Raw genomic sequence first — 25,255 nt, 5'->3', positions numbered from 1 at the left:
GTGCTGCTCAGCTGTATGGTGGAAGATCCTGTTGTTACAGGGTGTGCCTGCAACAACGTTTCAGTCAGTCAGGAGTACACTCCTGAGGGAATTTCCTGCTCAAACCCACTTACCGTACTTTGTTTCTCTCTGTAGAATGGTCTCACAGCACACAAATGGAGCTCTTCTGGAGAAAGCTAAGGCAGAGGATGTGCTAATGAGGTGCTCCAAAAGCTAACAGGTATTCATTGCATGGGACCACACCTAGCAAACCCCCTGTAACATGGAGAACAGCACCGATGGTTTCACTCTGTGCATCCTCCTCCACTGCTCTAATTGCACTAATTGTTCCTGTAGATTCAGCTGCTGAGCTCCTGGACCATGGAGTTCCTGTCTCAGAGATTTGGAAAAAAAAAATCTAACCAGGTGAAATTTCATCTGGCTATACTATAGAGAGGAGGAGATGTCTTTCATCAGTCTTTGCTCTGTCTGGTGTCTGAAGAGCCTCACTGTTGCTGCAGACACAGAGGTGGAAATGTGATGCTCCAGACTGTTAGAAAGGAGTCACATTATCACCTTCTGCAGTGAGTTCTTGCCCAGAGTTCACATTGGTTTCATGCCTGCATCCTTAGTTGATGAATCCACAGCCAGGGGTAATAAATCGGTGTGCAGGGCACATCCTCTGTCAAAGTCAGCCACCTATTCCAAGCTCCATTTATAGGAGTGAGAACACAATTTATGATGCACCAAATTGTCTACAACCTTTATATTCATTGTATTTCTGCTCCTCTCTCTGAAATCTCTGACAAATGAGCTTCAATTCTTCTCTCCCATTTCTGATCAGGCATAATCTAAGAATATATCAGCATGGCAGTATTTCAGTTGAGCAGCCTCTGATACCAGGTAATGTTGGTCTCTAATGTTGTTGTTTTTAATAATGCTAGCAATATTAATTCCAGCACTGACGGTCTCCTCCTACAGTCCTGAATCTTTTTTTTGTTTGTTTAGCTGGGGTAAAAAAAATGAGAAATAAATTTGAAACTCACGTGAAGGTCTCAAATAGGTTGCAGGCCTTGAACAGTCCTTCAGTGTTATGACAAATCTGATGTTTTGTAGCTCCACCATTTCCATGTCCTTCTATGCACAATTATGTATGGCTGGTTCAGAGATCACAGATGCTCTTTTTTGCTGTTGGCTGCTACAAAGTACACATTATTCTTTCTTCAGGCAAAAAATACAGGCTGTTTTATATCTATTCTGCACTTATGCTTCATAATGCCTTTACCCAACAAACGACATGCTCACAAATTAAGCTGTTATTGCAGTTAAAACATGGTGGAATTCTGCTAACCTCAAATGGGGAAGTTGCTGGCTGTGCTGGAGTCAAGACAGATGGTCACTTCAGGGAATGTTTCTTTTATGGCAAGTGCTCATTTGAGTAGGAATATTTCTAGCTGGATGAGTCACCTCTTTCTCAATTGCTGCATCAGATACCAACACATGACTTGTACACAAGGATATTCAAAGATGTGGCACAGGCTGAAAATGCATCTTCAAAGCATCCTGCAGGGGTTTCTCTCTCCACTGGGAATATTATATGGCCCATAGAGATGGATTAAAAAATGTCCTCCACTATCTATTTTTACTGAAAATTGTGATGAAATGTCTTTTTTCCTGGTTTGTTTTTTTTTTGTTTGTTTTTTGGTTTTTGTTTTTTTTTTACAAAATCATGTGGTACTCATATACAAAATCAGTCCCAGAACAGCAAAATGCACAAAATCATAGTAAAATTTCTCTGTTTAATGTAAAAATAAGAAACTTAGAGTAAAGTGCAAAAATTAGAGCGAACATTTCTGTTCTGTGGCTCTTCAGCAGCAGGTTTGACTCTTCCCTGGTGTGGAGGACGAGGACCATCATCTGCATGCTGGTTGCCATGGAGACTCCCATCGCTTTTGGAATCACAAGTTTTGCCTGAAAGGAAACACTCCTGCAGCGTGAGTTTTTAAGGACCAGCGAGGTTTCTGTTTGTCAGCACACCACATACTAGATTAACCACCACATCTAGAGCAGGTGGGAGGGGAGGCAGTAAAATATTTTCTAGTAATTAGTGACAACATATTTAGTCTGTATAAAATCCACAAAACACATAAATAGAACTACAAGACTGGCTGTATTAGATTAGGTTGTTATGGCATCAAATCTGTTATCTCTCAGTATCAGCTGCTTCAAAGGAGAATGAACTTTGGTCACACAACATGAGCATGGCAATAAACCCTTCTGACTCCTGCAGCAGACAGGACTGAGGTCTCTCTTTAGTTGGTAAGGCTCCTCCATCTACATCTTTTCTAGGAAAAGATGTGTACATGAACAGTTCATGAGTCTGTCCCTGTGAAGAGCTGTCTAATGTTTATCCATCCTATTTGCACTTCCAGAAGGGCTCTGGGGTTTGACAGCTCTGTCAGCTTCTTTCTCACTAGTGCACAATCAACACCTGGGATTGCTCCAAAAGTGAAATTTGTCTGGCCCTAAAGATTGTGCACAAGGATAATGTGTGTATATGTTGGCATGAATTTCTGGCTTGAGTAAAACTATGGTTATTCAGAAGATGAATATAAAGAACTTGCAAGATTAAGCCTCAGTTACTTTCTGGTTCTGTGGTCTTTGTGAGATAGTAACTAAATAACTACCTGGTAAATCTCCAACTTTCATCTGATTTCTTCTTTTGAGGCTGTTTTGTGCATCTGTGGGACCATCAACATACTTCATTGCAATAGTTGGGGTCTGGTCCTTCCTCTGCTGAGTCTGAGTAGCTGGAAGAAGACCACAAAAGGACATTTAATTGGATTGTATTAACGTTCATTTGTTCAAGGAGGAAAATACGTGTTGAGTTGACTCTACCTGGCTGATGGGAACTTGGTATGGTTTCAGTCTTGCCTTCTGGAAAGGACTGAACAGATTCAGGGCCAGAATCTAAATCTTTCATTGGTCTTCCCATAATCTCATTCTCAGTTGCAGATTTATTTCTAATGAGGAAGTATGTGTGCATTTTCCCTTTGCCTTTTACTTCTATTTCTCCTCTTTCAGTAATCTCGTAATTCTTGTATTTTAGGCACCTAAAGTATCAGAAACAAAATGACACATAAAAATACAAGACAATGATGAAAATGGCACTGATGTTTAAAAGCTGAGTAATCAAATCACAACAGTCTGGGAAAAAGAGTCTCAATTTGTGAACAACTGAGGATTTGTTTCAACTGTTTATTCAAGCTTGCTGCGCTTTCATAGCTTTACACATACAGCCTAATCAAAAATTAATGGATCACACAGTCAAATACTTCAGTAGGGTGGAGGGTTCTTATTTACCAATAAATAGAAATTAAGAACTGAGGCAGCCAATATCAGCTAGACAGAATTATCCCCAGTCATTTAATCAGAGAAGGCAATCAAGTCTGTCAAGCATGATTGACTAATTTTCCAGACTTGCTATTCCCAATTGCCTTTTTTGTGTGTCCAAAAATGGTCATTTGATTTTCTCTGGGACTGACACGAGGCTGATCAGCCTTTCACCGTGTCCCTTTTGCCACTTTCCCATACAGCTGTGGCTTTCTTCACCTGCTATGGTGCTGACAGTCATGGCCTGACAGCCAGCAGCTCTGCAGGGCCATCAGCAGCTCTCATTACCTCCGGTGCCTCCTGCTCCCATGCATTATTTCTGTAGATTGAGATGTCTCAAAAGAGCCCTGCTCTGACTCTCTTCCAGTACTCATAGTTCACCTACTCCTTGAACCCTGACTCGTGGTGCAGGGCCTTGAGAATTTCATCAGTGAAGCCCAAAGAAAGGGAGGCCTTGAGTAACTCAGCCTTTCCTCAAGGCACTGTCACTAAATCACCTGCCACAGCAGGTCCATGTTTCTATTTATATTCTAACACTGCAGAAGCTCCTCTGACTTCCTTTGAACTTTGTTGCCCATTTCAGTGCCAGCTGAGTTCTCATTTTCCCAACATCATTCCTACGTGCCCAATGTTGCTGTACTCCTTCCTTTGTAGTTTGTATTTGCTTCCACCCTTGCATACAGATTTTATGCAAACATAAAGTTCTTGAAAATGCAGCATTAATTTTTTACAAACATGAGTTTCTGGAAAGTAAATTACAGCATGAAGAGGACAGCTGTTTATGCAGTTAATCCTTAGTAAGTGTAAATAAAACTGCTTCACTACAAATTACGGTGCTCAGTCAGAGAGATTTTAAACCTTTTGTTATTCAATGTTCTAAATGTTCTGTCTTTCTAGCACCTACATCAATGTATCAGTATTTCCAAATAAGCTACCACAATTATTTTTTTTTTTTAATATTTTGCTCTCTAGGATAGAGACTCTCACACCTCTGCTTCTATATATAAGTACATTTGGAATAATTTACAACATTTACAATAAGCACATTTGGAATAATAAGGCTGTGTGACCCAGAAGTGTACACCTATATTTAATTGTCTAATCTGGTTGTCAGTTTCAAAGCCAATCACTAATTGGTTTTTGCTAAACCAACACAATTACAACAAAATTAAAACTCTTTACAAGCAGTGACTCTCCTTCAAGCTGCTCAAATGAGTGACTAAGCACCATCTACACCAAGAGGTGCAGTGGATCTTCTGACGGCTTTGGGCAGGTGAGGTTTCCATCAGGTACTCACTGGTAGGCACTGGAGCTGAGGTGGATTTTGCTGGGCACGCCGTGGCTCTCCATGCGGGAGGCGATGTTCACCGTGTCCCCAAACAGGCAGTAACGAGGCATCTTCTCCCCAACAACCCCTGCCAGGACAGGACCTGTATGGATCCCAACTCGAATCTTCACAGAGACATAAAACACCCCCCAGAAATGGCACTTGTTATTTAACTGCTTTCTTGACGCTATCCAGCCACTGAAAAGTTTATCTCAACACGACACTGGACACCAGTATGAGATCAAATATCCACAGGGAGAGGCTCTTCATGAAAATGCACCCAGGTGGGCCTTGCCCAAAGCCAAAGAGGAGCCAGAAGCAGCTCTTTGAGGTGCTGCTGCAACACAGGAACCAGAAGCTCAGCACAAGAAGCAGACAGACACACACACACACACACACACAAACACACCTTTATGTTAACTTACTTGGATAGGATTTCCAGACACTGGGTTCTGTACTCCTTTGGCTGCCATTATCATGCCCAAGGCAAAATTAGCAACTCGCTCTGCATGAGTGGGCACAGGCACAGGGACCCCTCCTACCACCATGTAGGCATCTCCAATGGTCTCCACCTTTAATTGAGAGGGACAAGCACATGAGCACGCCAGGTGTATCTCACTCAGGTTAGTGTTTTGCTGTTCAGGGCTCTTCTTATCTGCACCAACTGCCCCTTTCTCTTAAAAGATGCTTCCAGTCACTGAAAAGCTTTAGCACAGATGAGTTTCCTTGAGATGGTGATGCTTTCCTTCACTCCACACTAAAAATTTCATCTCATTCTGTCTCTGCTCACTTGACCCACTTTAGATGTCAGTGTTAGAGACCCTAAGGAGAAAGGGCTGCTGTGCAAGTGTCAGACTGCTTGCCTTCCTCTTACCCAGGGCAGAGCTACATGCAACAAGCCCGAGGCACAGCTCCTGAGCCAGGAGCTTACCTGATTGATGAGTGCTGTTAATTAGCTCTAATTCACGATTGGTGCCAAAAGCGTATTTCTTATTTGAGAGAGATTTATTTTTTAAAAAGTCAAAATGGAGCAAGGGAGCCCATTCACTGCTGATTATGATTAAGGGGTTCACAAAATGAAGGAACCTCCAGTCTCCAGGATGCCACAGAACACAGTGTGAGCTGAACAATTCGGGAGCATCCTTCCCTACTAGCAGCTGTTTTCCCACAACAGCTGCAGCCTGTGAGACAAATGCTGAAGGGTTCTTCCTCCTTCAGGATCCAGTCTCCTTGAAATACATGCTAAAATACCTGAGAAATACTGTGGATTTTGTTCCTGTACCAGAAATTTTGCTGGGAATAGAACAGACCTGTTTGAAACAGAGAATTCTCAAATGTTTAAAATTCACTGTAAAAGCCTGTTACACAGTAATGAAATTTTCTAAACTGCCCTTATGAGGCTTCACTGGCCCATTTATCATCAGTAAACAAGAGATCTTTTAGATTATACTAATTGGCTTTCTTAAAAATTAACACCAATAGGAGAATGGGAACATAATTTAATATTTGGGTTTGTCCATTAGCACAATGACAAAACACTTCAGCACACCAATCTCAAAGAATGTGTTCCTGTCCATGCCTCCTATCAGACAGATAAACCCAAAGTGATAGCAGTAATTTTCTGTAACAAATTAAAAACAACTGTAAAAAGCTACTAATGCAAATATATACCCTAATTATTTTTCAGCCATAGTAGAAGATTTAATTTAACAAGATTTATTCATAACTTCAGATGTTTATAAGCTTGGGCCAAGTTTCTTTGATCAGTGTCACTATTTCATTTCTCTCCCAATTCCCTGCAATAGTAATCTCATCCTTGCTCTCTGTACCCCAGTAACTTCCTTCAATATTAATAGGAGTTATATACAGGCTTCAAAAGGAGATTATTATAGCGACAGATCATTTACTGATGATGGATGGTTTAGATAGAATATGATGCTAATTTATCCTGAAATCTGTGGGCCATATCCTGGATGCTTCAATTATTGAACACAGATTCCTTGCCAAGGAAGAAATGCTTCTGATTTCCCAGTACAATTTATTGTGGAATGAACTGCAAGCCTTGCCTGAGCAAGGAATGAATGAGATTTGGATTCCACCCTTTACTATTTCTGCCTTCCTAAATATTTCATGAGCTGGGGACAGACAGAAACTTAGGAACTGCTCTTCAGCACATCAAATCTGGTACCTCTGGAAGTGTTAATAACACAATTATTATAGGCCAGCCAGGGCTCTGAGCTTTCCAGCACAATTTGGAGACCACATGTACAGTCCAGGTCTAATTGATGCTCCATAGGGGTTAGCAGGAGGTGATACCATTGCTGAAGATCTCCATGAAACAAAAGTCTAGCTATTGCCTGGATATTGTTTATACTGCTGTTTCCCATCCAAACTGACAGTGGCATAGTGACCTATTTAGAAGAGGTCCAAATAAAAGAACTAGGCAGATTATTCATGCTGGATAGGCATTTCAGAAAGGAGGGAGAGAGAGTGATATGAAAGAAGAGCCATTCTGGTATTAGCATTGTGGAAAGAGACTTTAGCCTGTGACAGAAGTTGTGTTCCTGCCCAGTAATTTCCACTTCTCCCTTTTTTGGGAGAAGTGGAAATGGGTTTTACAGTTTGTGCATCCACTACAAATAGGTAATCTTTTATGGTTTAATCAACAATCATGCTGTGCTGAAGAGGATTTAAATACATTCAAAAACAAAACAAACAAAAACAAAACGAGAAACAAAACAAGCAAAAAAGGGAAAAAAAATTCTGCATCCTTTTTTGATCTGTACGTACCTTGTACACATCATGCACTGTGGTCAGTCTGTCAAATCTCAGGTACATTGAATTTAACATGAGAACTATCTGAATAGGCTCACACTGGGCACAAATGTTGGTAAAGGTCACCACATCACTGAACAATATAGTGCACTCCTTGAACTCTCCTGTGGGCAGAAAGAGCAGTGGTGTTTGTAATGGATGGACAATCGTGGTATCTATTTGAGACTTGTTTGAAAACATGGTTCTATGGCCTCTCAGTTGTAATAATCATACACAGGTGCTGAGATGAAGGAGGAGTGTCAATGTAAGAGTGTATCAAATATAAGAATAATTGCACATCTCAAACAACCCAAATATCTGAATACAGCACATACAGGATACACTTAGCTCGTTGTCCCTAATTTCATATATGTGCTTACTAAAGGGATTTCAGCATATTATTGCTACCCTTCACAACAATGAGAATCATCATGATCCTACATTTATAGATAGCATAGGGGTACTAAGAGAATTTTCTAGCAAAGACCACTTTCTTTATTCCTTTCACTTCTGAACCCTTATTTTCCTGTATACATGTTAAAACCAAAATCTCAGGTTACTGCTGAAACACTGAATTCTGTACACTGAATGGGCAGCTACTACCACCTTTCACCACCTAAGGAACAAATTTGGCAAAGAAATTCCAAAGCTTTCTTTGAAAGAATAGCCTAATTTTCATTATCAGTGAAATTAAGGGTCTGTGATCATCCTCCTAAGCATGGATGTCACCACATGGGCTCTGGGGCAGTGGCAAAGGGGCTGTGCCAGCACTCCAACCTCTCAATCACCATCTCCTGTTGCACAAATCACACGTCCCAAATGCATCCTGTTCATTCACCTGCCTCAACTCGCTTCCCCTCTTTCAGCTGGTTGGCCACGTGCTGGGGAAGCATGGCATAGAGCAGAGCTTCAGTCTTCTTCTTCTCTTCCTCCAGGTGCTTGGACAGGATCCTCAGCTCCTCCTTCTTCCTCTCCAGCTGGTTGGAGAGCTCCATCTCTGCCAGCCTCTGCTGGTTGAGGAGGATGAGGTCCCTGGTGACGTCGTGCGGGGCGATGTCGGCGATGTGCATCTGCCGCTCCTCCAGCTCGTGCAGAGTGCGCAGCAGCGGCGAGCACAGGTACAGCATGCACTGCAGGGGCTCCATCCACATCATCTGCCCTGGGTGCAACAAGGGTCGGCAAGGGGTCACTGCTGGGGCCTCTCACAGGCTGCTCTGCGTTACTGGGGTGAATTTGAGGGGATGAGGTCTGAGTCTGTAGGGTCTGGATGATATCGCAGGAATTTATTTCTTAGGAATTCCAGGTGAACCTGCTCAGAGGAGCCACACTAGGCAAATAACAAAGTTTTGGAACCAGGAAGGAGTCACTTCCTCATTGCAGGTGCTGGGCAGAACCCAGCTATGATTCAAGTCCCTCCTCCTCATGAGGAACTCCAGTGCTCACAACATCTCTCCCCTCCTTCCTGCTCCTCTCTTTATTTTCCCCTCCTCTCCTCCTAGGTCTTGAGCTGTTCCTGAAGCCAGTCAGTCAGAATCATGCACAAGGGAACTGAAACTCACAGTGATTAGGCAAAACATTTGAAGTTTCATTTCACAGTGCATAGTTTGTGTCCCAGTAGAATCAATGGCACTTTCCTCCCTGGAAATTGGAGCTTTCAGTTACTATCATAATCTAAACAAGCAGTTACAAAAATGCCTGAAAAGTAAAAGGGATTTTTGGCGGGGGATCCAGTTGTTTGACTTTTGGTTGAGGTTTGATTATGATCCTGACTGTTATTATTATTAACTTGCTTCATAAGTATCATTGGTTTCTAAATAGCAATCTAGGAATTCATGTTTCTTTCTTTCTCTCTCCCTCACCTCATCCCCAGGGCTACTGGATGAACAGCTTTAAATCTAAGAGGATTGAAACATCAAAAATACACGTGAATCAACCCCTAGAGCATAAGAGAAAGTGCAATTGTACCCATGACTAATCAAAGTTCCTTGTTTTGGTAGCATTACCTTTTTTAAGGTGTCCTTAAACACTTAACTTTTTTCTGAATCTCAGGAAAACAAGACTTGACACTCATTACATAAACGTGAAAGGAGACGAGAAAATTAGGTCACACTACATAGTTCAGAAAAGAAAAACTGAAGTCACAGAACAATTAAACCAAATGTCATTTTAGTTAATTACACCAAGTGGAGGATCATCCCATATTCAGTCCTCTCAACAAAAATAAAGCAAATATAGTCTTTTTTTTTTGCTGAGATAATTTTAATTGGTAAACTCTTACGTGGCTTTGGGGGAGTGTGTGAAGACAGAAATTAGGACCTGAAAATGTGCTACAGAAAATAAAAACACGGAGAACTAATCTATTTTTAATCACATTTGAAACCCAGCCAGGAGCAAATAATTCTCCTCAAAGGCATAAATTAAGAACAAATCATGTATTCACATGTGGGTTTTGCAGCACCAGAAAACCACCACATTTCTAAGCCTTTCAAATAGGAGCAGAGTTGTTGCTTCTGACTGAAAGCCTTCAAAATCTGGCGAGGTGATGGCAGAATTTGTGCACTGTTTCTCTAAACAGAACCATGTAATCTCCTCACAGCCCAAGGGCTATTTATAGGACTCGAGTGAGGTCAGGAGTGCACCTCAGCGTAATTCCTGATTTAATATGAGCACTTAGGCTGTTGAAAACAGTGAAATACCTCTCAGCTCTAGCATTGGCCGCTCTTTCCACGATTCAGGCATCATCTCTCTTCTAGTCTGGAAAACAAATTGGCTGTTGATGAATTTCTGAATGCTGGAGATGGTGAAGGGTACTTCTGGGTGAATGATCCTGAAGTACTGATCCAAGCAGATGCCCATGGTCTGAATGCCAGGTACAATCTTCTGAATGCTCACCCCAGCTTGCTTCACTTTGAGCTTAAAAAGAAAACATGGACCAATATTACAATTCATGTCCCTTTGGGTTCAGACCAAGCAACAGCTGACCACTCTTTATATATTTCCACACACTTAGCTTTTCTAAGCATATGGCTTATTTCTGAGCAAAGTTTTACCTTGTCAGTGTAGCACTACACAGCTCTGAACGCATGCCCTTCACAGCAAGACAAAGCCCCAAGAAAGCAATGTTGTTATTAAAATGTTCCTTCCTGTCAATTGTGAAAAACCCCCAAAACTATCTGCTATTATCCCTGCTTGCATTTGTATAGGGCTCACAAACTGCCTTACAGGTCGCTGCAGGAGAAAATTAGAGATAGCAGAGTGCCTTGTATTCCAAAATGAAAGTAACTGTGGCATAAAACGTCTTGGCAAATATTAATTTTCTAATAGATGCCATGGATTACTTTCTCTTAACGAAGTGTAAAGGTTTAGTAATTTTCCTTTACTCTGCTAGCCATACGTGAGCTCTTAAATTCTGCAGGAATGTTCTTCCCTGCTTGTCATCAGCTATTGAAGCTCTGACCTGGCTACCCGTAATGGGTGTAGGGCTTCCCTTCTTTGCACACTAGTAATTTTATTAAATTATGCATACTGGCCTTCTTGAAAGGTTTAAGACTCTGTATTTTGGCTGATGTGGGCAGTGGCATGAAGCAGATGATGTGCTCTGGAATCTCAATCAGCACAATGCCAAAACACGTTCCCTGAGGGGAATGTATTCAGCCTTCTTCTGCTGCCCCATCCTCAGCTTCTCCTTCCTTTGCTCCTGTCTGAGGCCAATATTCTCTGCACAGAGTTCAGAGCAAGAGGAGCTGTAGGGAACCCAGGTGAGGTGGGAGCCAGCCAGAGGGCAGCCAAGGGGCTGCAGAGTCTGTGTGCACAGGAGAGGAGACTCAATCCTGCCCCAGAAGGTAAAGAGAGTTTTGGGTGCCAGTGGGGTTGCATGCTGCCTGATCCAGTATGCAGCTGGGCTTTCCCAGCAGAAGCATGTAGGAATAGGCTCAGGAAGCCCAAAGAGCCTCAGCTGCCAGCAAAGCCCTCAAAGCCTTGGGACAGGTAAATAACTGGGAGGAGAGGGGGAAACTGTAAGTGCAAAACCAGTTTGAAGGATGAGACCTGTCTCTGGTATAACCACAGACAGGAAGGTGACCAGAAACCTTGAAAAATTCTGCTCACTATTTGGTAACAGACAGACTGCTGCAGTAAACCTTGCTGGCATATCTGCAGCTGTTTCAGACACAGCAAACTCAATAAATGCAAAGATTCCTATCTGCAGTGATAGAGAGCATGTCTCTGTACAGAGTATTTCTGCAAATCCTGTAAGTGAGCGTACACTGCACACAGAGCACACACAGCAGGGAACTGTAGGACAGCCAAAACAGAGGGAAATTACTTTGAGGTTTATGCAAACTAAGGGCCCTGACCACATGCTTGTCCTACCTCTTTGTCAAAAACCATATGAAAAGGAAGTCCATTGCAAAATGTTTTTGTGTCAATCCAGAGGCTCTTGGGATAAACAGGATCAAATCCTCTCAGGAGCTTACCTGTGGCAAGATAAATGTGAAGCTCTAAAATCAGGATGCACCTCATAAAATCAATCAGCATTACTTTTCATGACTCAGTGAGACAGGACCCTATATCACAGTGAGTGAAGACAAAGCAAACAGTGTGTGGGCCCAGAAATGTGCACACATCTGTGCTAAATGCTCTGCAGTGTAATCCACAGCTGATTGGCAACTAATCTGAGTCCACTAAGTGTTTAAAACTTAAGCAAACAAGAAAACACAGAGCACCTAGATGCATGAAATGATGTGGAAAATGTAACAATAGATGAACAACTGTAGATGTTACTTCTCTATGAATGCAGATGCCATAGCAATATGACACAGCTACATCCCACAGAAATGTGCACAGAGGTGGATTTAATACATTTTGCCAGCTACCAAAGAACACTTACAGAAAAAAACCCAGTGTGATCAGGTAGTCTCCTATACAATAAACCATATGTACAATGTCCACAGCACAGAGACAGAATTACTGTTTGGTTTCTATTTTACTTACCCTGAGATTTTTTACAAAATGGTCACAAATCTACAAAGTAGTTTGTGCTTACTAGCAGATACTTTTGTAAAAGGAATACAATGGGTAAAATATCAAAAGAGCTCATCTTTTGAATGAAGCACCCAAAACCTTTGATCTTCATGGTATAAACTTGGATTCCCAGTAACCCAGCAGAATCAAAAGGAGGGTAACTTCCAGTGATCCCTTTCCCCCTGAGGGTGGCTATGACAGTTACTCCAGTAAGTTCTGCTGAGAGCAAATGTTCAAGTCACTCAGGAGATTGGTGAAAAATATCACAAACTTAGAACCTAGTTTTTAGACTTCTTACTGCTTCAGGGGAAGTCAGTGTGGGTTTTTAATTTATCAAAGTCTGCCTCTTGGTAACTCAACATTTATAGCTAAAGAATTTATTTTTCTTTAGTAATAATGCTAGTCTAAAATTTTACTTTAAATATATATTAATTTCTTACTTAGTCTATCTATCCTTGTAATGCATGTGACACTGCACCAGGTGATACCAGGTTCAATTTTTCACTCATCCCAGAATGCAGACATCTTGGCAATACTGAGCTAGATTCTCTTTTTTTTTTTTTTGGAGGAGGAATCAAAAGATCCTAACAGAAAAATTCCTTCCATTTTATAAACATATATAAAATCTAATACATATAGGCAAGAACAGAGATTATTAGGTTAGCAGTAGACTTTTGGTAGTGGAGGATGTAAATTGGCTTTCAAAATTTACTACAGTTGATAATTTTGGAAAGGAGTAGTAGTATCTACCAAGCTAAAAATCACTTTTAAATTCAGCATCTTAAACCAAGTGACATGAGACTGAAGAATCAAATTCACCACACAATGGCATTTTATAGAAGAACAATTTTCAGATGAAAGCCCTGTTTAGGAGACAAAAGTGACAGGTCATATTCCATTTAAGTATCTGTCATTACTAAGCATGCTTATTATCTGCAATTTTACTTTGATCATCAATGTCAAACTGAAAGAAACTCAACCAGAAACATTTTGAAAAGTTGCAGAGGAAATATAAATGGTAAGTTCAAAATGGATGGGTGGGTGGGGATAGGAAGGCTTACTGACTTTCTAACTGAAGAGACTCAGAAATGATGACGAGCTCCCTCTGAATATCTCTCACCTTTTCCTAATGTGATTATTCCTCTTAATGTTTTCCAGTGACTTTTCCTAACAGGACAAACAGAGTTTCCTCGGTCCCCATTTGCATTCTTGGCTTTTTCAAGGTCCTGTTGAAACAAATCCAAGGGGAAATTCAAGGGTGTTTTTATTTCAAATACATTTTAGTAATATGGTGATTATGAATATTAACATACCTCTCTATTCAGTTGGTTCTCAATTTGTTTTTCGGAGTCAACAAGACATTGAGATGAAGAAGAAAATTCATTTCTTTCCTTGTGTGGATATAGAGGAGTTTGAGTGACAAGAAAAACAATATGTTCTTTCTTCCCAGTTCTTTCTTCTTCTTCTGTTTGATTGACTATTTTCATTGAAATCTCAATGTTAAAAAAATCCAGGGCTGCTGCACCGATGATTCCTGAAGGGGAAACAAAAGACAAGGTATTGCCAAGAACAAAACCTTTTCAATTCCCCTTTTAGAGGGCCCACAGTGGAATTTCACTGTTTCAGAAATCACTTTTCCAAAGGACTCTGGAAGAAGAAAGCAAGGCATGTAGTTCTTGCTACCGTTGCCATGATGAGAATATGCACATAGGAGGTCAGCTTTAAAGTTATTGCTGCTTTTGCCTTGGCTGAGGACAAATGCTGATCTTCACTAGGAGCAGCTCAGCAGGATATCTGAAGAATGTGTTCAAGTAGCCATAGAGCAGTGATATGAATTGCCATCAACTCAAAGAGTGCAGGGAGTCTAAAGAGATTCTGCTATACAATCTATTTCAGTCATTGAAGAATGTTATATTTTGAAAGGAAGGAAATGCCTTTCATGCAGATGCACGATCAGTTCTCTCATTTCTGGTTATGTATTGGGCAAAATAGTGGACATCAAAATGACATCAAAAGCTCTGTCTGAAACTCCAAATAATTCTGTGCTTTCAATATCAAGTAAGTTTTGACAAAGGGGGACGTTTTGATGAACTTCCAAATTCAGCATCATTTATGAAAGAAAGGAACATGATGGTCTCTTACAGACCTACAGCTGTCTAGTGCTTGCACAAGTACAGCTCTGGAGATTCTGGTAAATGCTGGTAAAAGATTCAGTTTGGAGCAGGGTTCAGTAGGAGTTTTACAGATTGGATGTTCTACAGGGTCGATGAATGTCTTCAACTCAACTAAAATTTCTACTTCACTGTAATTTAAAAAGCATGAGTCACTGAGAATTAATAAACAGTTAGACACAATGCACATGATGAACTTATTTTTTCTTCCAAGGAGGAAACATAGAAAGAATGAACATTTATGGCCTGGGTTGCCATACAATAAATTTTGATGAAATTTGTTGGGAGCTAGGAGTGATCAGGCAGTAGGGAAATACTGAGTTCAGGTGTCTGGACACTGAACTCTGCCAGGCTTCAATTCCATGGCCAGGCCTCATCTGAAAAAAAGATACTGAACTCTGAGTGCATCTGCAAATATATGATTACACTGTATATCTATGGCATTGATCTGTACTCAGCATTTAGTCTCATTACCTGGCACAATATGGCACAGACCTCTTCTGTCTGAATAGTAATGCAAATGCATTGACCCATCTTCATTCTTTTCTACTCTAAAAGATGGTGCATTCATCTCCTGAAAAAAAGAAAAAAAAACAAAACAAAAAAAACCAAACACAACCAAAACCAAAACCTCAATATCTTTTTTCTGAAAAAGTCTACTGATGAATTCCACTAGTACAAAAGCATCTCATGCCTTAATAACATAAACTGTAATACATATATAAGCTGAAAACCAGAAGATTAAATATTTTCACCTGTGAAGAAAAATCTGCTATGGATTAGAGCCAATGTAGTAAATAATGCCTGATGTTGAGGACTAGTAAACCCAGTCATTATTAGAAATTGTCCTAACATTTGGAGTAATTGTTTCAGAACACAGCAGATGAGAACATGCTTTGGTGATTTTTTTATTATTTATTCACGCCTATGAGATGCTGTTCCTTGTGTTATGAACTCTGGCAGAGTCCATCCATACCTGCTGAGCAGTTACTACTCAGACTTGCCTGGTAAGAAAGGGACAGGTAGCTGTGCAGTGCATCCAGGTTCTCTATGAACTCGTAGAGATTTCCACCCAGTGTCCTCAGCATGTGGTCATACCCTGAGCGCTTACAAAATTCAAAGAAATACTTTCCAAACTCCCTCAGAACAATGTCAGCAGGAACACCTGGGAAAATAAAGACACCTTAAGGAATAAGAAAGGTTTGGAAGTTCTTGGTAATGCTGTCAGGTGGGGTGGATTAAGATTGAAGGCAGAAAATTTGCAAGATAGGGAAGGCATTCCCAAGGGCACAAGAGACAAAACCTGGGCTGCAGTCTCAGCCTTGACCCAGGATGATCCATTTTTGAGGCATGCTAACACATACCTAATACTTTGCAGGCTTTGTCAACAAGTTGCATTGTGATCTCATCTTTGTAAACCTCAAAAGTCAAGAAAGAATCCTGGACTCCAGCCTGCAGCCTACAACAGAGAAGAAAATATTCTTGTCTCAGCACTGCTGTACATACAACATGCTTGGGTGACCCAACTGGCATTTCTTAAGTACTGTTTGCAGTGAATGCACTCCTCAACCTCCCTCAAGCGTTATATTGAAACATACTACCTCACCTAATGATGTAATTAGATTAAATTGCTTTAATTAAATTCCTTTAACATGGCTGAATAGTGGTGTCCACCTCACCATTTCTGCTATTTCACATTATGGTATTACAGTAAACTCTTTCAAGAATTAAGACATCATAGCGTGGGGTGCTAGAGCGAGTGGCAAATTGTCCTCAGCTCAACTGGTGTGTCGTTCAATGTGGCCACAATATCAAGCTCTTGGGGCTCCCCAAACCTGCTGATTTTTTTTTTTTTTTAATATTGGCTTCAATTGATGATAATATATGGGGGATGGGTTATATGGCATCTAAGTATCATTTATGTATCTTGGAAATACCATATAGCTCATAAAAACAAGACAGAACCAGAGATGATACAAGGCCAGATTGAATGGGACTTTGAGCAACCTGGTCTAGTGGAAGAGTCTCTGCTCATGGCAGGGGGGTTGGAACCAGATGATCCATGATTCTCTGATTAGGTGCTTTTCTAAGTACTGGAATTAAACTGACTTTATATTAAGGATGACATCTTTTCAGTGTAATTACTTCTCGATAGTGTCACAGTGAGCCAGTGAGTCTATTGCAAAATTGTCTATAAGACTAAATGTCATCTTTAATTATCTGATATGACAAATTAATTGGGACAAATTAGTATCAGAGGATGAAGTGTTACAAGGTAAGAAACTCTTGCTTTTGCCCTGTTAGTTACTCCTAGTAATTACTTGAGATATACATCAGCTACCATCTACCAATAAGAAATTATATCCCCTGCTGCTGAATTCCTGAGCACTACATTTTTTGGGAACCCATTACCTTAATTTTTCCCATGTTTCTTCACCATACTTTTCAACCACCAAAGACTTCAGGCACGTGTTTATAAATCCATACTGCAAGAGCAAATACAGGAACATGGAAAAGACGCACTGCTTTTTCAAACATTGCCCCAACACGCCGCCTTTTTGTATTTCAGACTCCTCTGCTAATTTTACATCGCAGGAGAAAAAGTAATAACGCTTGACGGCCTAAAGACAAAGTAACGATGTTGGACAGCCATTATTACATCTTTCGGTAAACAGCGCGGCGTTTTCCTCAGCGTTTCACAAGCACTCAGCAGCAGAGAGCATCAGCCGGCGGTGCCCTGCGGAGGGGCCGAGGCACGGCGGCCCGGGCTGCGGAGCTGCAGCGCGGCCAGAGCGGCCCCGGCCCCGCACGGCTGCGGCAGCCCCGGGGCCCCGGAGCCCTGCTGCTGCGGCAGCGCCGACACACCGCGCCGGGACCGGGACCCGCCCCAGGAGCGGCCCGAGCAGCGCTGACACGGCCCGGGCACGGCGCGCCCCGAACGCCCCAGAGCCGGCGGGTCCCGGCCAGCGGCCGGCACGGCATCGGGCTGGGAGCCAGCGGCAGGGGCTGCCCGCCTGTCTGTCTGTCTGTCTGACCCCAGCAGGATCTGCCTCTCTGTCTGTCTGTCCCCAGCAGGGGCTGCCCGCCTGTCTGTCTGTCTGTCTGTCTGTCTGTCTGTCCCCAGCAGGGGCTGCCCGCCTGTCTGTCTGTCTGTCCCCAGCAGGATCTGCCTCTCTGTCTGTCTGTCCCCAGCAGAGGCTGCCCGCCTGTCTGTCTGTCCGTCCCCAGCAGGAGCTGCCCGCCTGTCCGTCTGTCTGTCCCCAGCAGGGGCTGCCTACCTGCCTGCCTGTCTGTCTGTCTGTCTGTCCGTCCCCAGCAGGGGCTTCCCGCCTGTCTGTCTGTCCCCAGCAGGATCTGCCTGTCTGTCTGTCTGTCTGTCTGTCCCCAGCAGGATCTGCCTGTCTGTCTGTCTGTCTGTCCCCAGCAGGGGCTGCCCGTCCGTCTGTCTGTCTGTCCCCAGCAGGATCTGCCTCTCTGTCTGTCTGTCTGTCTGCCTGTCTGTCTGTCTGTCTGTCCGTCCCCAGCAGGGGCTGCCCGTCCGTCTGTCTGTCTGTCTGTCTGTCTGTCCCCAGCAGGGGCTGCCTGTCTGTCTGCCTGTCTGTCTGGCTGTCTCCGGCCGCAGCTGTTTGTCCGCAACAGGAGCTACCTGTGTATCTGTCGGTCCCCGGCAGGAGCCGTCTGTCTGTCTGTCCGCCTGTCTGTGTGTCTGTGTGTCCCGGCCCGCCCCGCCGCCCCGCTCACCATCCTGCCGCTGCCGCCGGTCCCGCCGCGCCGCCCGCTGCCGGCCCGGGGGGCGGCGGCCCGGCCAGGCCCGGCCCCGCAGCGCTCGCCCGCGGCGGTGGCACTCGGTGGCACTCGGTGGCAGGCGGTGGCACTCGGTGGCAGGCGGTGGCACTCGCTGGCACTCGGTGGCACTCGGTGGCAGGCGGTGGCAGGCGGTGGCAGGCGGTGGCAGGCGGTGGCACTCGGTGGCAGGCGGTGGCCGCGGGCACGGACGCGCGGCCGGCGCTTGGAGCGGCCCGAGCGGTGCGCTCCCGGGTCCCCCGCGCCCCCCACGGGCTCGGCTGTTTTCCTCAGGAGAGGCGCGTTTCCCGCGGCTGCGGCTGTGTCGGGAATTCCGAGTGCTGCCGAGGAGCGTCCCGCGGCCGCGGCATCGCCGGCACGACGGCAGCTCACGGCAGCTCCCCTGTCCCTGGAGGCCGGGCAGGATCCCAGCAGCCCCGCTGGACACCGCCCGGCACGGCCCGGATCATCGGCTCCCGACCTCCGCAGGACAAGGAGCCGGGACGGTGACAGGAGCGCAGGAGGTTCCTCGCCAAGGGTTTCTTGGAACTGCCCTCATGAGAGCGGGAGCAGAAATGGTGGAGTCAATGGCCACCCTTAACCCAAGGCCAGGAGGTTTGTAGGGAGAAGCAGCACCTTCCATTCGGCAGCTGCTGAGCTGGGAGTTGCTGCCCGAGGCCTGACAAGAAGCAGGAGGTGAAGCTCCCTGCATGTGGCTGCCATCACCCAGGCTGTGTCTGCAGCCAGCCAGCCTCCTGAGAGGAAAGGAGAGCAGCAGGGATGTTAACAGGAGCACAGTGATTGGTGTTAAGTGCAATGAATTCACCGGGTTTGGTGCTTGGCAGAGTTATCTCATTTCCCAGGTTTATTTTTTAAATAATTATTTGTAGAGTGAGAGATTGGAGTGATTTAAAAGTCCTGGGGGAACACAACGAAGAACTATTTGGGGAAAAACCTCTCTCCCCTTGATAAAGATGAACTTCTGTCCTCCATCAGCGCTATGGATGTTGAAAGTCCTGTGCCACCACCTCATTGCTGCTGCTTGCTGCAGGGGTTGAGGGACACTGTAGGGGACTGTGTATTGAGCCAGCTCTGTGCCTGTCTGGCAGGGAGGGTTTTTGTCTTGGTGTGATGATTCTAAGGCACTGTGCTCGGGGCTCTGTCTCTGATCCTCAGCCCTCCAGTGCTGCGTGTGTTCAGCAGGCAGAGCAAAGTCTGGGCCAAAGCCCTACACCAGGCTACAGAAGTGCTGATTTTTTTTGGCAGTCACAGCCCTCCCACCAGCCTTGTGCACTTTCTGTCCTCCCACAGACTCCTCTAAACTCCCCACAGCCTTTCTGTCCCACACCACTAGTGGCTTTCAAGATCTCTTAATAAACCAGATCTCTTCTCAAAAGCTGCCTTGTGAGCCAAAGCCTGGTCGGAACCAGGCCCAGGGGAAGAGAGCTAACAAAATCCCTGCTGTATTCCCACTGCTGTGTGTAGAGGACTAGTTTAGCACAGAAACATGTACACAAACCCCTCTGTATTTCCTGGACAATATCAAATATTTGTTCAAACATGCACCTGTTGGAGCTAGCATTGGCCAGCACAACAGATGGCCTATCTCCTGGTTTTCTCTCTGGGCTGTGATTCCAAGGAGCACCCATGCCTTCTGCAGGACAAGAGGTGGTTCTGGACCCACAAACTCATCCCCACGGCTCAGCCAGCCAGCAGCACCTGAGGGGAATAAACTCATCTAAGAATTGTATAGGTATGCTTACTGCCTTGCATTTATAAATGAATTTCTATTGTACAGAAATGAAACTCATTTTAAGGTATATAAAACCTGAGTCACTGGTGGGATTTGCAATTTACAGTAAGAACTTTAGTATCCTCTCTTCTAGTACTTTAGTATCTTATCTTTTTCTCATTGTATGACACCTAAATAAGCAATTCAATGATTTCAGAAGCAAAGCAAGTATCAAAAAGATTTGGAGATGCAACTCAGAACTCACATTAGTACCTATATACTACAGCTATATTGTACAAGGTAAATCATACTGGAGTTGAATTTATTATTGCTTAAGCCCTTCTTTGTTTAGTGAATCGATTCTATTGGGTTGTTTTTTTTTTTTTTTCCCCAGTCCATTTGTAATTATGAGAGAAATTTGGATAAAGAAACTTCAAGTCAGGATTGGTTTTTGTGGGTCATTAAGCTGCTCATCCTTCACAGCCCCTGACCCATAATGTGTCTTCGGTCACCTCTGTCATCTCAAGCTGGATAACAGAAACCTTCCAAGTAAAAGAACAGACATCAAGAGATAAAAGAATTACAATGCACTTCTGGTGTGACCACGGATTCTTTATTCCTTTGGCACAATGTAATCAATACTTCCTAGAATTTTGAAATCAGCAGCTATTTCTGTGTATAACCACCAGTCTTTAATCAAAGGCAACATCAAACATGTTTCTGTATCTCAGCCCACTCTGTGTAAAATGAAGAAAACAATACTCCCCTTTGCAATCTGTTGCTGTGCTCTGGTGATGGTGATTCAGGTCTCTCTTGGCACAGCACATTCAGGTCTCCCAGACAATACTGGACCTCACTGCAGAGATCTGGCATTGACCCAACCTGCCACTTGCTGCAGCAGAGCAGGTATATTTGGGTATGTAGAGGGGAGGCTGGAGCAGGATGCCTTTGGTTTCAGAGGGTTTCTTGCTTCCTAGAACACACAGGGTGGATAGGCTCAGACAGAACTGCAGACTGGAATTCCCCTGAGAGGCTGAGCCTCTTGCCGAGGGCACAGAACAAGTTTAGGTGAAATGTGTCTGGAAAGTCCTCCATGGGCTGCACCTGCACACAGCCTTTTCTTCCTCCTGTAGCCCACTCAGCATCCACTGCTGATATCCAAACAGCAGCCTGAGGACTGCTGCTGGAAGATTTTGGAAAATTCTGCAACATTTCTGGCAGTTTGTGTGCCTTGTATTTTTTCTGCCTTTGTGGCAAAAGGTTTGTTAATTCAGAAGGGAGGTGCTGTGGCCTTGCAAAAAAGGCCTGACAATTGATTTTATCAGGAGCCAATTTCCCCTGGCCTTTGTTGTGCATGTACCCAGTTAGTTCTAAACAGCATCCTTGAGCCCTAGGTAGTTCAGCAAAATAAATGGGCCATCTGCAAATCTGTATACACTGTTTCTTCAATTAGATGAGAGGTGAAAATATGCAATACAGCAATTTATAACTCTTGGCTACAGCCTTGGAGAATGCAGTCATAGACCATCATGGTCTGTGTATGCAAGGCCATCCTCCTTTTTCTTCTTTTTCTCTCTGTTGTGTGATCATTACCAACAATGCAAAGTCATATGTGAGTTGCCATGGTGGAGGGGCTCCTCCCATCACCATCTGAGCAGAGCACATTCTAAATGTTGCACCCTGGAGCCCAAAATACCACAGCAGTAACAGAATCCCTTCTCCAAGTGGTTGCCAGCACTGTCTCCTACCAAAGACCCCTAAGGATGCAGGCCTTTTCAGCACATGTCCTTCAAACACAGCCTCACATCCGTTGTTCAGATATCATGTGTTCACATTTGTCTTAAATTAGCCTGCACAGTGACTTTTTGGTGACTCAAAATGAAAAAGAATCTGTCCTTCTACTGATGCAAACCAAAAAGGAAGTTATATATATATATATGCATTGGTAGGCTTCCAGTACTTCACACTACCAAACCATGAAGACAGCTGATGCAGAGTCTAGATCAGGAATAAAAATAAACACAGGAGATGTGCTGTCCTGCATAGTTTGGATAGCTCCAATTTTCAAAACACGTATTTTTAAACCCCAGCAGTTAAATTGAATTCTTATTAAAGACCCTGGGCAAAATTTAAATGACATTTATGTAGACTAACTCAACAACAGTGAAACTGCACAAGTGTAGGCTTTGTCCTCTAAAAAGCTTTCAAAACCCCAGCTCCTCTCCTCTGGTTATCTGTTAAGCTGAGCTGGAGATAGGAGGCCATCAATAATACTTTAAATGGAATTAAGCTGGAAAAAAGTCAGGTCCAAAACCTATTCACAGGTGCCCTTGAGCTCACAGATGGGGAGGGAACTGAGGAAATGAATGATTCCTCCAGGAGCTGGATGGTCACTGGCATCGCTCCCTCTCCCCTGGCTTTCCATGTCTGCTGCCATGGAGCTCTGCTCTCCCTGGGTGTGATCCCCCCTGACACTTCCCTTCCCCAGCACTCCTCCCATCTGTGGGAGTCAGGGCTGCATCCCTGGAAATGTCTCATGCAGAGAAGACACAGGCCCTGGAGGTACATTTGCATGAAACTTTCTGCTTAAAGTCTTTGTGCACGTTCCTCTTACACCTTAAGTTTTAGCTTTCATATTATTCTAGATTCTGTGCTGCCTTGGTGTGTAACTCTGAACTTCATACTAGGTGTGAGCAAGTTCTCCTCATAGGGTATTTAGACAACACAATCCTTTTCCAGCCCATGAACCAAGGACAGCCATTACAGCCTCAGGCCCAAAAAATATAAACAGCAACAAATTGAAGAGAAGCAAACCAGGAGGATGGGACTTCATAACCTGAAGCTGTAATTGGACAATTAACTGCAATATGTAAATGAACCAAAACTTATAAAAGTGTGAAAACATGTCACCAGTGGTCCATCTTGGGTGTAGCCCTGGCCAGGCTCTTGTGCTGCCCAAGGTGTATCCTTTAAGGCCTTTTAATAAATATCCACTTTATTCTTTAACTCTGTCTAGCCTCTGTTCTAGGTCAGCCTCTCTAGGCATCACTTCTGGGTATTTTCTTTAGCTTGTTTCTTGTTTGGCTAATCACATTCAAGAGCTAGCATCCAATATCCTTGTTCCCTACAAAGAAAATACCTCATTGCTTGTATTTTCCCCCTCTGACTGCTAGTTAATGAAATGGTTCCAGCTGTAACATCACTGCAATGAGCTACAAAGAATCACTTGTCTCAACTGCCTGGGCCAGGCTCATTTCAGCTACAGCTCACAGATGGGACAGTTATTCAGGAGACTGGAAGAATGCAGTCAAGAATAATACAAAAATGGGTAAAAGCTGATGCTCATCAATCTTTGGTGTTTTGCTATTGTATGTGTGTTGTACTCCAGCCTTGTAGCTCCGACATATGAGCCTATGGAGCTGTTTGGTCACTTTCTGGTATCTTGTTCTTTTGGAAATGTAACTCCAAATTACAAAGTATTTGTGTCAAATGAAGAAATAGTGTAGTACCAGCCTGTGCAGGATGTGCTGCTAAACAAGGAGTATCTGAGGGATCTGTGATGTATTTCCCTTCCATCTCACCAGTGTCCCTCCCCTGTGATTTGAAGAGAGAGCCTTTCTGGGGCTATTCATGTCACCTATCATCTGCTGTGTAACTCAAAGTCTCCAAAAACCCAGTTCAAGAATGCAAAGCAGTTTAGCAGCACATCCCTGATAAAGTCAAACCTACAAATGGTAAATGCACGCTGTAGCTTTATTTGTCTTTCATATTGTGAGAGATTGCTCCTTTACTTTTGGAAATGATAATCCACATACCCTCCATTGTGGCATAATAAATATCTGGGGTTTGTGCTTAAGAAGTGGGCCCAGAGTTCCTGTGCCTGTGGATATTAAGAGCTCCAACTGTTAAATTGCAAATCTAATTGAATATGTTGATGGTCCACTGAGCTTTCTCCTTGGCTACCCTTTCCCACTGAGGCACCTACCATTGATGCTCTCTCGGTGCTTTGGGGGCAGCAATCAGCTTCCTTATTGCTTGTACTCCTCCAAGTACCATTTTGTAATAATATTAATTATACAGCACGCTTAGATTTCTCATACCATTGTTAGCAAATGCATGTTTACTCTAGCTTTCCTTGTTTGAACTGAATCTCTGAACTACATCCCATGTGGTATCTTCGAAACATACTTGGATCTATTCTGTGCAAAGGTGAAGTTTAATATCTTTTTTTGTCACTAGGGACAAACTGTTCTACAGGTTTAGGTCTGAGTTTCCAGAGGACAGCAGCTCCCATGATCCCCAAGAAAAATTGGACCTGAGCTTTGACAGTAAAGCACTTTATGAAAGGGAGGAAGTATACAAAAAATAATTTCCTTATTTAAGCAAGAGAAGCAAAATTTATAATTTACTAGGGAGTGCTAAATAGAGAGTAGTAAACTCTGCTGGAAAATCCAAGTGGAGATCTGTGATGGTAATACAAGAGGTCCAAAGGCTGCAGCTCTAAGGAAACCCTGTTGATTTGTCATGTAGAAGAGCTCTTAGGCAGGAGCTCATAAATGTTAAAGCCAGAATGCTTAATAACTTTAAAAAATGCGAGTTATAAAGAAGAAATGTAAATTCTAGTGAAGTGGAAGGAAAAAGAAGACTAAAAGCATTAAGTGCTTGCCTCTGTGCCCAGTGTGTGTCACTTGGTCTTTAAAGGCACAAAGGGATGATGGCTCCTATTCCTTCTGCACAGGGAGAAATGCTGTGCTCAGGAGTGAGGAAGATGACAGGTGCGTGCTGGATGTTAGAACAGCTTTATTTTTTGTAATGGGCTCTGCAAGGGGTAAGGGCTTAGCTGGAGAATTAAAGTGACACACCTGTCTCTAGAAGGGTGAATTGAGGGGGATGAGAAACTCACAGACTAGCTGAGAGCAACCAGTGTAAGGGCATCCGTGGACAGCAGGGACAAGGAACTCTGCAGACCTGAGATATTCTAGAAACACGTGGTTTTATTGCAAGGCTCCTGGGTAAAGAGGGCTGCTTTCAGCC

The 25,255-nt window shown here is 43.6% G+C and overlaps 1 protein-coding gene across 1 annotated transcript; it reads right to left on the bottom strand.

Moving 5' to 3' along the window:
- Window positions 1–1,671: 1,671 nt before the first annotated feature.
- On the bottom strand, window positions 1,672–24,277 carry LOC136365817 (guanylate cyclase soluble subunit beta-2-like). The gene is made up of 18 exons (XM_066326509.1): window positions 24,207–24,277; window positions 19,126–19,244; window positions 18,448–19,043; window positions 17,119–17,327; window positions 16,071–16,165; window positions 15,711–15,871; window positions 15,181–15,280; window positions 13,849–14,069; window positions 13,656–13,761; window positions 11,885–11,988; window positions 10,210–10,426; window positions 8,352–8,672; window positions 7,490–7,638; window positions 5,125–5,271; window positions 4,670–4,824; window positions 2,878–3,092; window positions 2,667–2,789; window positions 1,672–1,950 (listed from the first exon to the last, which is right to left on the bottom strand). Exons 1-18 carry the CDS (start codon window positions 24,275–24,277, stop codon window positions 1,799–1,801), a joined length of 3,261 nt encoding a protein of 1,086 aa, XP_066182606.1. The 3' UTR covers window positions 1,672–1,798.
- Window positions 24,278–25,255: the final 978 nt, after the last annotated feature.

Source organism: Sylvia atricapilla, chromosome 10 (assembly GCF_009819655.1).
Source record: "Sylvia atricapilla isolate bSylAtr1 chromosome 10, bSylAtr1.pri, whole genome shotgun sequence".
In the NCBI taxonomy this organism is placed as follows: Eukaryota; Metazoa; Chordata; class Aves; order Passeriformes; family Sylviidae; genus Sylvia; species Sylvia atricapilla.
Note: the sequence above shows the minus strand (reverse complement) of the source record. Positions and strands in the feature narration are given on the sequence as shown.

What these genes read in the sequence shown, in the direction of transcription:
- LOC136365817 (XM_066326509.1), bottom strand. Translation starts at nt 24,277, where the DNA reads ATGGTACTTGGAGGAGTACAAGCAATAAGGAAGCTGATTGCTGCCCCC. An exon ending in ACCTGTCCCTTTCTTACCAG is followed by an intron (nt 15,281 to 15,710) that starts GCAAGTCTGAGT and finishes TCTTTTTTTCAG; the next exon opens with GAGATGAATGCACCATCTTT. An exon ending in TCTGTGCCATATTGTGCCAG is followed by an intron (nt 14,070 to 15,180) that starts GTAATGAGACTA and finishes TTTCCCCTTCAG; the next exon opens with GAATCATCGGTGCAGCAGCC.